This window comes from Lepisosteus platostomus, chromosome 24, assembly GCF_059453375.1.
Source record: "Lepisosteus platostomus isolate fLepPlt1 chromosome 24, fLepPlt1.hap1, whole genome shotgun sequence".
Classification (NCBI taxonomy): Eukaryota; Metazoa; Chordata; class Actinopteri; order Semionotiformes; family Lepisosteidae; genus Lepisosteus; species Lepisosteus platostomus.
The window spans coordinates 5,802,882-5,816,448 of record NC_142634.1 but is presented as its reverse complement, the minus strand read 5'-3'; the positions used below and the strand labels follow the sequence as shown (position 1 = coordinate 5,816,448).

The 13,567-nt window shown below is 43.1% G+C and overlaps 1 protein-coding gene and 1 long non-coding RNA gene across 6 annotated transcripts in view; one reads left to right on the top strand and one right to left on the bottom strand.

Moving 5' to 3' along the window:
- Positions 1–9,498, top strand: part of pi4kab (phosphatidylinositol 4-kinase, catalytic, alpha b) — a 45,090-nt gene extending 35,592 nt beyond the window's left edge. For both annotated transcript variants that reach the window (XM_088618186.1, XM_088618185.1), the window contains 13 exons: positions 260–380; positions 686–815; positions 3,207–3,277; positions 3,808–3,880; positions 4,068–4,138; positions 4,449–4,558; positions 5,211–5,315; positions 6,437–6,562; positions 6,937–7,057; positions 7,557–7,716; positions 8,134–8,223; positions 8,422–8,505; positions 8,898–9,498. In XM_088618186.1, coding sequence (XP_088474312.1) covers positions 260–380; positions 686–815; positions 3,207–3,277; positions 3,808–3,880; positions 4,068–4,138; positions 4,449–4,558; positions 5,211–5,315; positions 6,437–6,562; positions 6,937–7,057; positions 7,557–7,716; positions 8,134–8,223; positions 8,422–8,505; positions 8,898–8,949 — 1,314 coding nt within the window. In that variant the 3' untranslated portion in view covers positions 8,950–9,498. The remainder of the gene's footprint in view (positions 1–259; positions 381–685; positions 816–3,206; positions 3,278–3,807; positions 3,881–4,067; positions 4,139–4,448; positions 4,559–5,210; positions 5,316–6,436; positions 6,563–6,936; positions 7,058–7,556; positions 7,717–8,133; positions 8,224–8,421; positions 8,506–8,897) is intronic.
- Positions 7,224–13,567, bottom strand: part of LOC148641466 (uncharacterized) — a 53,437-nt gene continuing 47,093 nt past the window's right edge. For 2 of the 4 annotated variants that reach the window (XR_015929789.1, XR_015929792.1), the window contains 2 exons: positions 11,448–11,522; positions 7,224–10,244 (listed from right to left, as the gene is read on the bottom strand). This is a non-coding gene — a long non-coding RNA (uncharacterized LOC148641466). The remainder of the gene's footprint in view (positions 10,245–11,447; positions 11,523–13,567) is intronic. The other 2 variants (XR_015929790.1, XR_015929791.1) reach the window with 2 other exon arrangements.

Here is a 13,567-nt window from a genome sequence, read left to right as displayed (position 1 = left end):
TTTTAATGTTGTTTGAACGCTGATTTACTCTTCATTTTTTATGTTTAAACTGGCAAGTTAAACTTGCTTAAATGTGCGAGGATTGGATTTCAGTGTGCGGGTGGTAATTAAGAAAAGCCCTTTAAAAGGTCTCCTGCGCTTTCCAGTGGAAAACGAGGACAGACTCCGTATTGATCCAAAGGGAACAGCAAACAGGAGTGTTTCTTCTTGCACCGGACGAATGTGTTTCGTGTCTGATCTCTCTGTGTGGCTCCTGCAGATGGGCTACATCAGGGAGTACATTCTGTGGGCAGCAGCCAAATCCCAGCTCCTGGCCCACCAGTTCATCTGGAACATGAAGACCAACATCTACCTGGATGAGGAAGGACATCAGAAAGACCGTACGTTGGAAACGTCTCACTCACAGCTCCCCTGCAGTGCACAATCCTTTATTCTTACCCTAATGTAAATTAAAAGGTTAGTTATTGCTTGGATCATTTGCTTGCTTCAGAGATGAGCAGGTTTGCCTGAAGAAAAAAGTTTCTAGACAGCAAAAAGCCTAAACAAAAGCTAAACTGGTCTGAAAGAACGGAGGACTTCAATGGGGCTTAAAGGAATGAGGCTGTGGTCCCTGGGTCTGTTTTTTGGCGTTGTTTGTCGAAATGTCCTTTTTTTTCCCCCCTGATCCCATTTCTTTTCTCTGCAGCCGACATTGGGGATCTGCTGGAGCAGCTGGTGGAAGAGATCACTGGATCCCTGTCTGGCCCAGCCAAGGACTTCTACCAGAGGGAGTTTGATTTCTTTAACAAGATCACCAACGTCTCCGCTATCATCAAGTACGGGAGTGAACTCCTTGCCGCGAAATTGGAAATACAGTATAGTAGGCCCTTGTCCAACGCGGGGAATACGGAATCCGACGTGCATTGGAGAAACCTGTATACGTCTACGTGTATATGTGTATACATCTATTCTGCCCTACCTACTGTATATAGAAAAATCCCAGGGTGTTTCTCAAAATGGGTAGGGGTGTAACCCCGGCGTCCTGGCCAAATTTCCTATTTGCCTCTACCAATCATGGCCTCCTAATAATCCCCATCTCTGAACTGGCTTCATCACTCTGCTCTCCTCCCCACTGAGAGCTGGTGTGTGGTGAGCGTTCTGGCGCACTATGGCTGCAGTCGCATCATCCAGGTGGGGCTGCACACTGGTGGTGGTGGTGGAGGGGATCCCCATTACCTGTAAAGCGCTTTGAGTGGGGTGTCCAGAAAAGCGCTATATAAGTGTAAGCTATTATTATTAATTATACAAAACTGAATGAAATGAAAATAGAATAGAAACAGTTTACCTGACAGGATTGCTTATGTGCCGAGGTAGAAAGACTCGGCCTTCTCGGGTAGCTGCGTCTTCTAGAACAGAGCATTGCATTCAAGGCCGAGGCTAAACGCATGACTGTGTAACGACACAGTAGTAGAGGAGTTTATTGCCTTATGTACACTGGAATTCTTAATGACGCCGATTGCTCAGGACATGCACAGTACAGCAGCCACCACCAATGGAGACAGTACATCACAAACATAAGAACTCATAACAGCCAGAACTATAAATATGTTGCAGATAATAATAAATATGCAGTAGTGGGGAAAAGAAAAACATGGTAGACCATGCAAAATGTGCAGACGTGCATCGAGTCTGAGATGTTGCAAGTAGCTGTCGAGGACGCAGTAGGGTAGCAGCTGTTCTTAAGCCTGGTGGTCCGTGCTTTAATAGTGCGGTACTGCTTGCCAGAACGTGGGAGGAGGACAGATTTTTTGGCTGGGATAGTTGGGACCCTGAATGATGGACTGGGCTTCATTGCCACAGTGGATCTTGTGAATCTCACCGAGTGGTGGTAAATCACATCCAGTAATCCTCTGGGCCGTTGCCACAACCCTTAACAGTGCGTCTTCGTCATGCCTGGTAGTATTGTTGTACTCCCCAGTGATGCCACTAGTGAGGACACAGGGCACGAGCTTGCCCTTGCTTGTCCCGAGGCCACGCCTGCGCGCCAAGGCTCCCTCAGGCGATCAAGGTGCATTCTGGGATGGCGCTGCATAGTTTGAAACCAGAAGGACGGCTCGGCTGTTTGGAAAATGTTCTTAAACGTGGTGCCCGGTGTTATCAGAGTTCACTTGGCTAGATCAGATCGCCCAGAGGTCAGCTTCAATTAGCACTCAGATTGTCTCCTGCAGTAGTCCTGGACTCCTACAGTAACCCTTTAGGGCTCGTCAGGGCGTGAAAGACCTGTAAGTAGAAACTTGATGAACTCTGGATCTGTGCTTCTGGCCTAGTGACTTCTAAGCCTAGTGGCTTAGTCCTGCTGCTTGTATAAATGGGATTTCAACAATGAAAACCTTTTTGTGTTACTTTACAATTGTTGGAAGCATACGCACAATACAGCAGCACTTCTTTCTTTTTACAGAAAAAAACAGAAATGCAAGCGAGAGTGGGATTTAACCCCAGACTGGGGTGGGATTTTAAATGAGTCCTGGTTTCATGGGGTGTACAGGAAATGGAGTGAAAACAAAAACAAACAAATGACTTCAATGTCTTTTTTATGCAGACATTTCATACATTCCTTTAATATTACCCGTTACTTGGATTGGTAGAAAACCCTGCCGCTGGCTGTTAGAGATTTGTTTTCTTTTCCTGGAACTTTTTGGGTAATTTTTCTCAGACAAGGTGCTTTTTAGCAATTGTCTTCTAACCCCTTGAAGAGCAGTGAGTGTGAGCTGCAGAGATGCTGGTACCAGTTTACAGATCCGTGATTAGACCCGTTTTGACAGGCCTGATTAAGCCAGATAAAGAGATGCTTTTGAGTTGCCTGACTTAATCCCACAGGTGTAATTACAGCGCCACTTGCCTCATTAGAGCAATAATTTGAGTTTATGCGATGCAATCTTGTGGAAAACTTCAAACCAAACAACAAAGCACTCATGCTGTTGAATTTTACTCCCTCTGATTTTTCTGTCAGTGCTTTGAGTTATATCTTTATATACATGTATTGAAATGTAAACCTGATCTCACTTAAGTACTTTAGTTTACCATTGTGCTGTCGTTGTGGAATAGCAAATGGGATGCAAGTCAAAATCATGCAAAAGGTGCACTTATATCATGTTGGTAACGACTTAATTGTGCCCAGTTACCGAGTAACGCACCTTAATTTCTGACTTTTAATTCTGTTTTTCTAGGCCTTCCCCTAAAGGAGAGGAGAGAAAGAGAGCCTGTCTGAAAGCTCTGTCTGAGATTAAAGTCCAGCCTGGTAACATCCTATTAAAATCACATAGTGTCTATAGTGTCATAAATGTCACAAGTTTACTATTAAATGCATCCTCATTAAGAATGTTCAACAGTCTTGCTCTTAGTGATTTAAACAACTTATTCTTTTAAACTGGAGCTGAATCCAAAAATCTGTGATAAAGCTAAATCTATGTGTCATTTCCAAACTGATCATAGAAGGATGATTTTTACTATCTTTGATGTATTTCTTCATTTTCTTTGCCTTGGATTGTAAAAAAGATTTCCACCCCCTTCGCCCCTAGTTCCAGACTTCACCTCCGGGCAGCTTCCTGTTAGCCAGGAGGGTCCGATTTCCCCCAGTGGAAATCCACTATGAGCTAGTCACTCTGGCATTAGTGAGTGGCGAGTGATGTAGTCCAGCATTAGTGGCTGGTAAAACAGCGGTTCAGACTAACCCATTAAAATATTAACTTTAATGTTGTACTCCGGTGTCTAGAAAGCATCACACAGGCCGTAATTTGGATTGAAACGCTCCGGCTTGTGTTTTCGCAGGCTGCTATTTGCCTAGCAATCCCGAAGCCATCGTTTTAGACATCGACTACAAGTCTGGAACTCCCATGCAGAGGTACGGAGCTCCTACCCCACTGTCTCCAAGCGCTCTGCGTTGTGACATGATGGCTGTGAAACCGTCACTGGCCTCAGAGAAAACACTGACTGTAGATGCTTCTGCTGTATTGCATTTAAAGCTTTGAATGTGAAGCACAAAATACTCTCAATAAGTGTGCATACATATTGTTTTTGTACTCTTTCAGCGCTGCTAAGGCCCCTTACCTCGCAAAGTTCAAAGTGAAGCGCTGTGGTGTCAGTGAGCTGGAGAAAGAAGGTAGGCGATTGGCATCAGTGCCTTTAACTAAGTCACATTGTGGGCCAATGTGTATTTGTCAAATCCACAAACGTCACGAGATTTAACCTTAATACTGACCTGGGGTTGTTAACTGATGGGCTGATTTGTCAATACCTGTGAGCAATGCAGAAATATTGAACTTCCGTTTTGACCAACTCTGTGCTGAACATTCATGCTGTACTAGTAGAATGGCCATGCATCACTGTCACGGGTGCCTGTCCTCTAGTCCTTTTTTGCTTCCACCTTTTGAGATTCTGGGAAAGCAATGTTCCTTTGTCCTCTGGCCCAGGACTGCGCTGCCGGTCGGACTCGATCGACGAGGCTGATGAGACTGGAGAAGGAAGTCGGCGAATCTGCTGGCAGGCAGCCATCTTTAAAGTTGGTGATGACTGCCGACAGGTATGAGTCTGGTGGGATTCATGCACGTGTGACTTAAAACTGTTTTAATTTAACACGCTTGGATTATCCTGTTGATGGACTTGCTGCAGTGCGTGGGCTGTCGGTGGACAGTTAATGCACAGTTTAGCAGCAGGCAGGGAGGGGCAGGTTATTTAAGGACAGTTATTTTGGGTATACTGTACCCACTTGGTTTTGGAATCACCAACCGTGCATTTTCCACATTGTGGCTCCCGTCTATGAACCCTGCAACTGCACACGGGAGAATGAGGCAGTGAAGGTGGACCTCTTGGACCTGCCCATTGGGTCTCTTGCTTCTTAACAAGCCACAGGCACTACAGCCCCTGTGCTTCGAGGATCAGTGCCTCTCTCACCAACAGCACTGTACCAAAAGAGCCCTGGCCATCTAACAAGAGCCGTTACCAGGAGCTGAAAGAGCCCTGGGCAACTAATCCCAGTGTCCCATAAGCCCTCTATGACCAGGATTTTCCGTGAGGAATCGTCACTCGTGACACAACCCAAGCTTGAACCCACATTGCCTAGATTGGAGAGTTCAGCCTGTGCTTTGGGCATGAGACTTCTATTGGGCGAAAATGAACTTCTTGTCGGTCATGGATTTGTTTTTACATTTCTTTTGTTTCATTTCCCTTTGCAGGACATGTTAGCCCTGCAGATCATTGGGTTGTTCAAGAACATCTTCCAGCTGGTGGGTCTGGACCTGTTTGTGTTCCCCTACAGAGTGGTGGCTACAGCCCCTGGGGTGAGTGAAAGCGTTAGTCTTGCAAGGCCGGAGGAGTGGTAGAAGCATGATGAGATGTAATGGAAAGAGTGCTGGGAAATTTCTGCAAGATGTGAAACTACCACGTGCAAATGGGCACATGTACGAAACACCCAGTGTGGAATGTCTTTGATGTGTTCAGGGTCAGGGGTCACAAATACAGGCAAGAATTCCACATGCTCTTTCTCTGCAAGTTCTGTTTGTTTTACTTTTTTTACAAAAAAATTAAACCAGTGTTATATTTCCAACATATGGTGAAAAATGTTTTCTATAAACTCTGGTATTTATGTTTGATCCAAGACTATGATCTGCTCTGTGTAAAGTCAGCACTCAACATCTGTTCTTTCAGTTTTTTTTTATTTGGAAGATACAGTGGGGGGAAGGTGTTTTTTAGAAGTTTCTCGTTCTGTATGTGCAGCTCCATTGTGTCGGAGTCAGGTTTTCTTTTAATAGTGACATCTTCTGTCCAGTTCTGTAATATATTGTACCTCTCCTTAAGCTTTCGTATTGATTCATATTGAATCAGCTAATGGCCTCCAATAATCCTTTTCCTAACCATGAAATTAAAGACTTAAGATCAAAACACACTGTGCATATTGTACTCTCGTATTTAGTTATTGCTTTTGCTCATCTCAGAGTTGGAGAATTCTCACTTTATTAATTATAGTTAAAGTCCTGATTATGCATTTCAGGATTTGCATTCTATCTGCCCAAAACCAGAATTCAGGCTAGAGACTTTGGAGTCTTGTGGGTTCACACTGTGCTTGTGGATAGGATGTTTTGTAATTACATTTTTGTCCTTCTGGCATTATGAATACAAGCTGTAGATAATCACCTTCTTCTGTGATGCAATATTGAATTGAATATAAAATTAATGGAAATGTAAATTACTAACTTTCCCTTTAGACAATCTGCAATGCAAGTGTGTTGTCTTTTATTAATTAAATTAAACAAACAAAAAAAAGAAACTTGTTTTGCCTGGTGGGCATATAGCAGCATATTACACTGCAGATAAATGTATCAGTTTTTTTTTCCTTTCCCTCATAACGTATTGTGTTAAATGAAATAACTAACATGGCCTCATTCTTTTTCCTCTGAAACAGTGTGGCGTGATTGAGTGCATTCCAGACTGCAAGTCCCGGGATCAGCTGGGCAGACAGACGGATTTCGGAATGTATGATTATTTCAGGAACCAGTATGGAGACGAGTCCACGCTTGCTTTCCAGAAGGTAAATACAACAGGAAGGTTCACCCAGCTGCTCCAGAGGGCAGCTTTAACAGCGTCCAGGAATTTTAATGGATTTGCTTTCCTGTCTTGACAGCGCCCTTCTTGCATGTCTTTGTTGACCAGTTTAGGTTGAATTAAGTGCTGTAAAGACTAGGTTTTCTGCTGAAGTCTCAGATTGTTCAAGGTGCTGAATATGAAGATGTTGCTTAAACTAGACATTCATTTATGGCTTCTGTCTGGCAGTGGTTTTTTCCGTGCAAAAGGCCGAGCAGAAAGGATGTTGGTATTGATGAATGGCTGGGTTAGGGAAAGGAATGTGGCCCAGATGTGCGATTCCCTGGGGAGTTTCCACCTGTTCTGCTGTCTCCGCTCCAGGCTCGCTACAACTTCATCCGCAGCATGGCCGCCTACAGCCTGCTCCTGTTCCTGCTGCAGATCAAGGACCGGCACAACGGAAACATCATGCTGGACAGCAAGGGTCACCTCATTCACATCGGTCAGTTACCAGCTTGCCCACCGGAGTATCGGTTGTGGAATTACTTTCCAGAAAGGGACAGTCTTGCAGTGGACTTCATCACACACACACACACACACACACACACACACACACACACACACACGTCAGCCCACCTTTAAAATATCACACAGTTCAAGTTTACAACTTTACTATGGTTGTCAATAAAACATTTATTTTCAGAATTCAAATCATGCAAAGCTATCATTAACACAAAGAGTGATGATTTAGGACATTTTTTTTGTGTGCTATCTTAACATTTACAGAAAGAAATTGCATACCTGAGAAAATGAAAGCAAGGTCAAAATTTGCCAAGGCACAGAGTCTCAGTGAGAAAGGTATAGAGGTCTAGCCAGTTCCCGGCCCCTGAGAGCACAGGACACGCTGGGTTCACCTTTTCATTCATCGCTTCACGCACAAACTCCTCCGCACACTGTCTGTTGTGCAGCAAGGTCTGAATTTGTGCTGGCTTGACCCCTAGACTTCGGGTTCATGTTCGAGAGCTCGCCCGGAGGAAACCTGGGCTGGGAGCCGGACATCAAGCTGACCGATGAGATGGTGATGATCATGGGGGGCAAGATGGAGGCAACCCCCTTCAAGTGGTTCATGGAGATGTGTGTCCGGGGGTACCTGGCCGTGCGGTGAGTGCAAGGGGAGATGGGGCCAGCAGGGGGCGCTGGGGAGGGCTTTGCTCTGGTCCAGTTTTCAACCGATCTCAAAGCAAGCTTGCGAACCTGCAGGCAGAGGGAGGGGTAAATACAAACGACGTGCCTGTGCTAATAATTTTTTCCTGTTTAATTTAACTTGCTTTTCTCACCTTGAGAAGAAATGCCTGCATTATTAAATGTCAGCTCCCACCCTGGCGGCATTATTGGTGGGATGAGATGTGGCTGAAATGTTTAACTTTGCACGTTCTGGCCTGAAGTTAACGAATATAAGAGGTGTGAAAGCAGGGATGGCATAGTGTATGTGTGTTTATTCTCTGTACCGCATGGAGGTGTCAGTGGCTTTATTAATACCTCTATCTCTCCGTGTCTCTCCTCTGTGCTGCCCTGCAGGCCCTACATGGAGGCTGTTGTGTCTCTGGTGACCCTGATGCTGGATACAGGCCTGCCTTGCTTCCGCGGACAAACAATAAAATTACTCAAGTAAGATGGAGCTCCCACATGAAATGTGACACTTTCTGAGCCCTACCTTTATCTCAACTCTTAGAGTAGGTCATCTGAAACCTGCAGAAGAGGCTGAGGAGAGAGTCAAAGGCAGTAGAACCAACATCGTGTCCTTTGCAGATTATGGTTGCTGTTTTTGTGAGGAGTCTTGAGATTAACCATGGTTTTTCTCTCCAGGCAAAGGTTCAACCCCAGTATGAGTGAAAAGGAGGCTGCTGCCTTCATTATCAAAGTCATTCAGAGTTGCTTCCTCAGTAGCAGGTGAGCTTTGGTCTGTTTTGTTTTTAGCCTTCTGAGTGTAGCTGTGCGAGATCTTTCTTCTCACATCTGAATTTCCCACACTTCTGTAGACGGGTAGCTCCTCTCTGTAGTTGTTCTGTAAAAATGTCTGAATTGCTTTGTCTGGTAGCATTCGTTTTGAATGTTTTGTGGGTGTCAGGTTTAATTTTTTCTCATCATTGAGCTTTATCCAGTTTCCCAGCACTGCCCTTTACATGAGCCCTTGGAGTGATGCACCTACTTTCTCTATCAGCATGCTAAACCGCTTAGACACTCGCAGCCCCTCTTAGTGCACTGCAAAGGTAATATAGTGTCCACATCCTTCAGCAACCAATTTACCAAATATCTCATGTTTTTCTCTCCTGCTTTTTTAGGAGTAAAACCTACGACATGATCCAGTACTACCAAAACCAGATTCCCTACTGAAAAAGGAATATATCGGAAACAACTCTGCTTTTTATTCACACATTTCAGTAGTGTCCAGAATGTGGTGCACTTTAAATATAAAACACTTCCTATATTCTGCTTGCATGTCTAGTGTATGGGCATCGAAGGACTACTTATTCCATTTAATTTATTTTTGAGTAAATTTTGATCTTCAGATGTTTTCTGTGATGGGAGTATTTTTTTTAGCTGTACTTGGAACAAAAGGCTGGAACGAAGTTTGTCCCTTGTCCCCAAGGACAGTTTTTATGACCATGGACCTAACTGTAGTATCCGTTGTATATTTAAACAAATTTATGCAAATAGTTTTCTGGAATATATTATGTAGACTTACCTTGAGTACCTAAATGGTGAATTTTTTTTCACACTGTAAAAGTTACTTGCATTAATGTCTGTAATGTGTTTGTGATTATATTGGGATAGTAACAAAAATGAAATGTCAATGTATCTCTGGGATAATGTATGTTTTGGGAAGGACATGACAAAGTTTTTAATTGTATAAAATTATATGAAATAAATGATTTAAAAGTATTACCGGGCTATTTTCTGTGAAATTATTTGGGTTATACGGTTAAGGTGTGTGTGATTTTTAATACAGAATGCAGACAACTCTTGGAGCGTGACATGAAGCTGAAAGCTTTGACAGGTCTTGCACAACCCCCTCAAGTTGAATTCTTAAATTTCATCACATGCATTTTTGTATCTCACCTTTATAACCTCAATTACCTGTTTGCCTTCACAGGTGCAATGAAAAACCACAGTATACTGTTGTGTGTTACTGTATGGTGCTGTGTTGAATGGGTGCAAGTAAGGCAGTTTCAGTTTAATGCAAATATACTTTCCAATGCAAACTAGTGAACACCAGAGGGCCTCCATAAGCTTTGATTATTCATTCATGCCAAAGAACCCTGGACTACAGTACAAAAAAAAAGGACAGAAGTAATAAATCTTTATCAGTGTCTTCAAGATGGTGTTAATTTGGAATCCCAAAACCAGGGGAAAGAACAGGTAAAAGGCCAGAAGCTCAAAAGCAATATCTGGGCCCAAAGCAGTAAACCAGTGCATGCTTTCCTTCATCTCTAAGTGAAAAGAAGAACCTCTGAGGGGCACAAACTTAATGACATTCCTGCACAATGACTAAATCATGGGTTTAACAGATTGGGGGAAAAACAGTGAAATGTAGCTAGAACTCTGGGGTCTGACCTGGAGGGTTGTGGGTTCAAATCCTGTGGGACACTACAGAGCTTGGTCTCCCGCTCACCATCGTCGATGAGAATCTAAAAAATAATGTGAACAAAACATATAAATGTGTGTGTATATATATATAATATACATATGTCAATTTTCAAAAGCTGAATACCAAAGTGTGAGAAGAGATATGAGAGAAGACTAGTGATCGGAACTGGGAAAATGATCGGCCAGTCGAATGTGTACAATTTAGGTTATACTGATTTGGCAGAAGCCTGGAACTAACCCTGGTTTCAACCCTAACGCCCTTGCTTCATGTAAACCAGTCGGCGTGAGCCCTGGCTCTTCGGTGAGACAGGTCCCAGTGGTGGCAGCGGGTTGGATTAACTGGGGTAACTGGCTCCTAATGAGCTGCGCTGGTCTGTTCATTCAGGCAGCCGTGCTAGAGCCCATTACCTGCTAATGCCACCTCTCATATTACCCCCTCTGGAATGGTGGTTCACACACCACAAGCCTCCTGCCATTCAGTCATGTGCTGCTGGAGCCGTGAAGACAGATCACTGCTCGTGGGACAGAGACAGGAACAGAATTCTCTAACGGGAGGGGTTGTCAAGGCAGAAGATGAGCATCACAATGTCACACAACACTGCTCATCTCCTCTCTGAATGCACTGAGATGTCAAAGAGCGTCTGAACGAGAGGATGTGAAATCAAGGATTTCAAACGCTAAAATACTCTTGTTCCTGGCAATATCTGCTGAGCAGATGACCTTGCAAGTTACAAACAAATACATTGTATTCATGTACATGTAAGAGGACTCATGTAACAGGACATCCATAAATTATAAATCCTGAACGACTGGGTAATACATAAACTCCATGTATCGTTTTTAGAATATAAAAACATGACTACTATTTTATTCTGGAAAATATATTAGGTGGTTAATTTTCCAATTTTTAGATTTCTGCATCTCATATGACAGACGCGATTATTTAACCGTGTGTATTTGTAAAGCAAACAACCGTAATAATTTAAAACCCAACCGTTGTCCCTTCATAAGCCACCATGCTTGGCAACCTTAAGAAACTAATTCAGCTCGTCTTATCAATTGCAAGATTAAATGGCTTTAGTGCTTCGTGCAATGTTTATTATATTAAAAATAAATCCTTTCAAAGAACAGTAAAACAATAAGAGTAATGCTTTCTCGTATAACAAATCATAAAAGCGCATCCCTGATGCTAGTAGACAGGCGTGTCTTGAACAGTAAAGCCTCTCACCTAGGGAGCTGCTCACCTGTGTGAATCCTAATTAGCTTCTCAGCTTGTTTTTATTCGTCTCACCCGCACGATCCATAGTCATCCTCGTCAACTGGGGAAAAGAAGAAGACAAATGAGCCGTCGGGCGGGCAGACGAGCGCCGGAGACACTATACCAGAGGCGCAGACGGCGGCGTCGCCCGAGTCCCGGGTGATGGGGACAGCGGGGACGTGCGGTCAAGGGAGGGTACGGAAATAGAGAGACAATAACCTCTCTCCCTAGAGAACAAGTTACCAACGGCACTAGGGACGTGCGCATACTGTAACTCTCCCCAGCGCCCCTTTAAGCTAATTTTAATAATGGCTACCATAAGAGACGCGACGCTTTCCTTATCCTTCGTAATTCCACACTATTTTTACATCGGTAAAAATAAAAACCTCAGAATTTACAAAACCAAGCGCGTCTCACTCCATACAATCTCCGTATTTGTTCAAATAAACTTTCCCCTGGCCATGGTTATTTATAAAGACTTTCGCATATCACGTAGGCTATCAATTAAAGATTTTGGCTAATGATAAAAAATGGCTGGGAATCTTTCAATAATAAATCTGGCTACATATGTTTTATACAACATGTTTTGAAATATTCGGTTGCAATTTTTTCCTTTTTAATTCGGGCTTTAATTGATCCATTTGTTTTTATTTATCTGCTTTTAATAAATGAAATTATTTCTGTTTTTATAACAAACATCAAAAATCACCTTTAAAACGTCTTTTCCGATGCCCCAGAAGTGGATTTCACATGAAATGTACGACGGGGTTTAAGATAATTCTTTGTAATTGCGTAGAAACAACACAAGGTGGCGCACGGCATTTTCGATAAGGAATAAGGAACCGCTTGGCTTTCTCTGCAGATAAAAATAATGGAGCGAAATTAAGAGTTCTACAATTTTTTTAAGAATTGTTTTAAACAGAAATGAAGTTCAGGTTTGAAGTGATCTCTGTTTTAAATTTAACTATATATATATGTTTGGGGGGTTATTTCATTTAAAAAAATATATCAGTATAATCGAAAAAGGGTACTAGAAAATATTAGCAGTAACGATATTGTCCAGAGAGACTGACAAATTCTGCAGTTACCTGAAACCCAGGCTGCCCTTCTCTTTCTTCCCCTATTCCCTTTTTTAGCTCTCGAGAAACCTCCCCTGAAGCTCTGAAGATATTCTGTCTTGAGTGTTTTTTTTAACAGACAGGTATCTCACCTTTAGCTAACAGGAGCAGTAAGTAGGTGGATCACTGGGAAAAGAAAGAGGCAGCAGAAACGTGCCACAAGACACAAGGAGACCATTTGTCTGGCATAGCATCTCATCTAGTTGGGTAGCTTGCCCCATACTCCCACAACCCTTGGTGTAAAGAAAGTGACGCCTGGGAAATGTACTGGTTGCTCTTCTATGGTCTGATGTCTGAGCTGCATTCCCTGTTAGGCGGAGATAGAAATTGTTCAGAATAGCAAAACTGGGGTCTTACTAGCTCACTGTATTATATCTCATCCCTGGATTTAAACACTACTCTTAATAATAATTAATAATTGCTTACACTTATATAGCGCTTTTCTGGACACTCCACTCAAAGCGCTTTACAGGTAATGGGGATCCCCTCCAACACCACCAGTGTGCAGCCCCCACCTGGATGATGCGTTGGCAGCCATAGTGCGCCAGAATGCCCCCCACACACCAGCTATCAGTGGGGAGGAGAGCAGAGTAATGAAGCCAATTCATAGATACTCATACTCTTAGCCAGATATCCCAATAACCTGTTTGCCTGTTTCTTTACACGTCATCATTGATGCAAATCAAGAGCAGCAGCAGTTCTCCTACACATCCACTCCACTGATGACATCACCTCAATCTGAGCATTCACCATTCATCTGTGCAGTTTTCCTTCCATGAAACAGTGCTTAAAACAAATGCTTGCATTACCTCAAGTGCTGCTGGTGATTTACTTAAGTCTTTTGTATGAAACCTTATCAAAGACAACTAAAAAAATCTAAATTCGCCATTCCATACACTCTAGATCCAATGCTGCACGCTGGTGGTGGTGGAGGGGATCCCCATTACCTGTAAAGCTCTTTGAGTGGAGTGTCCAGAAAAAAGCGCTA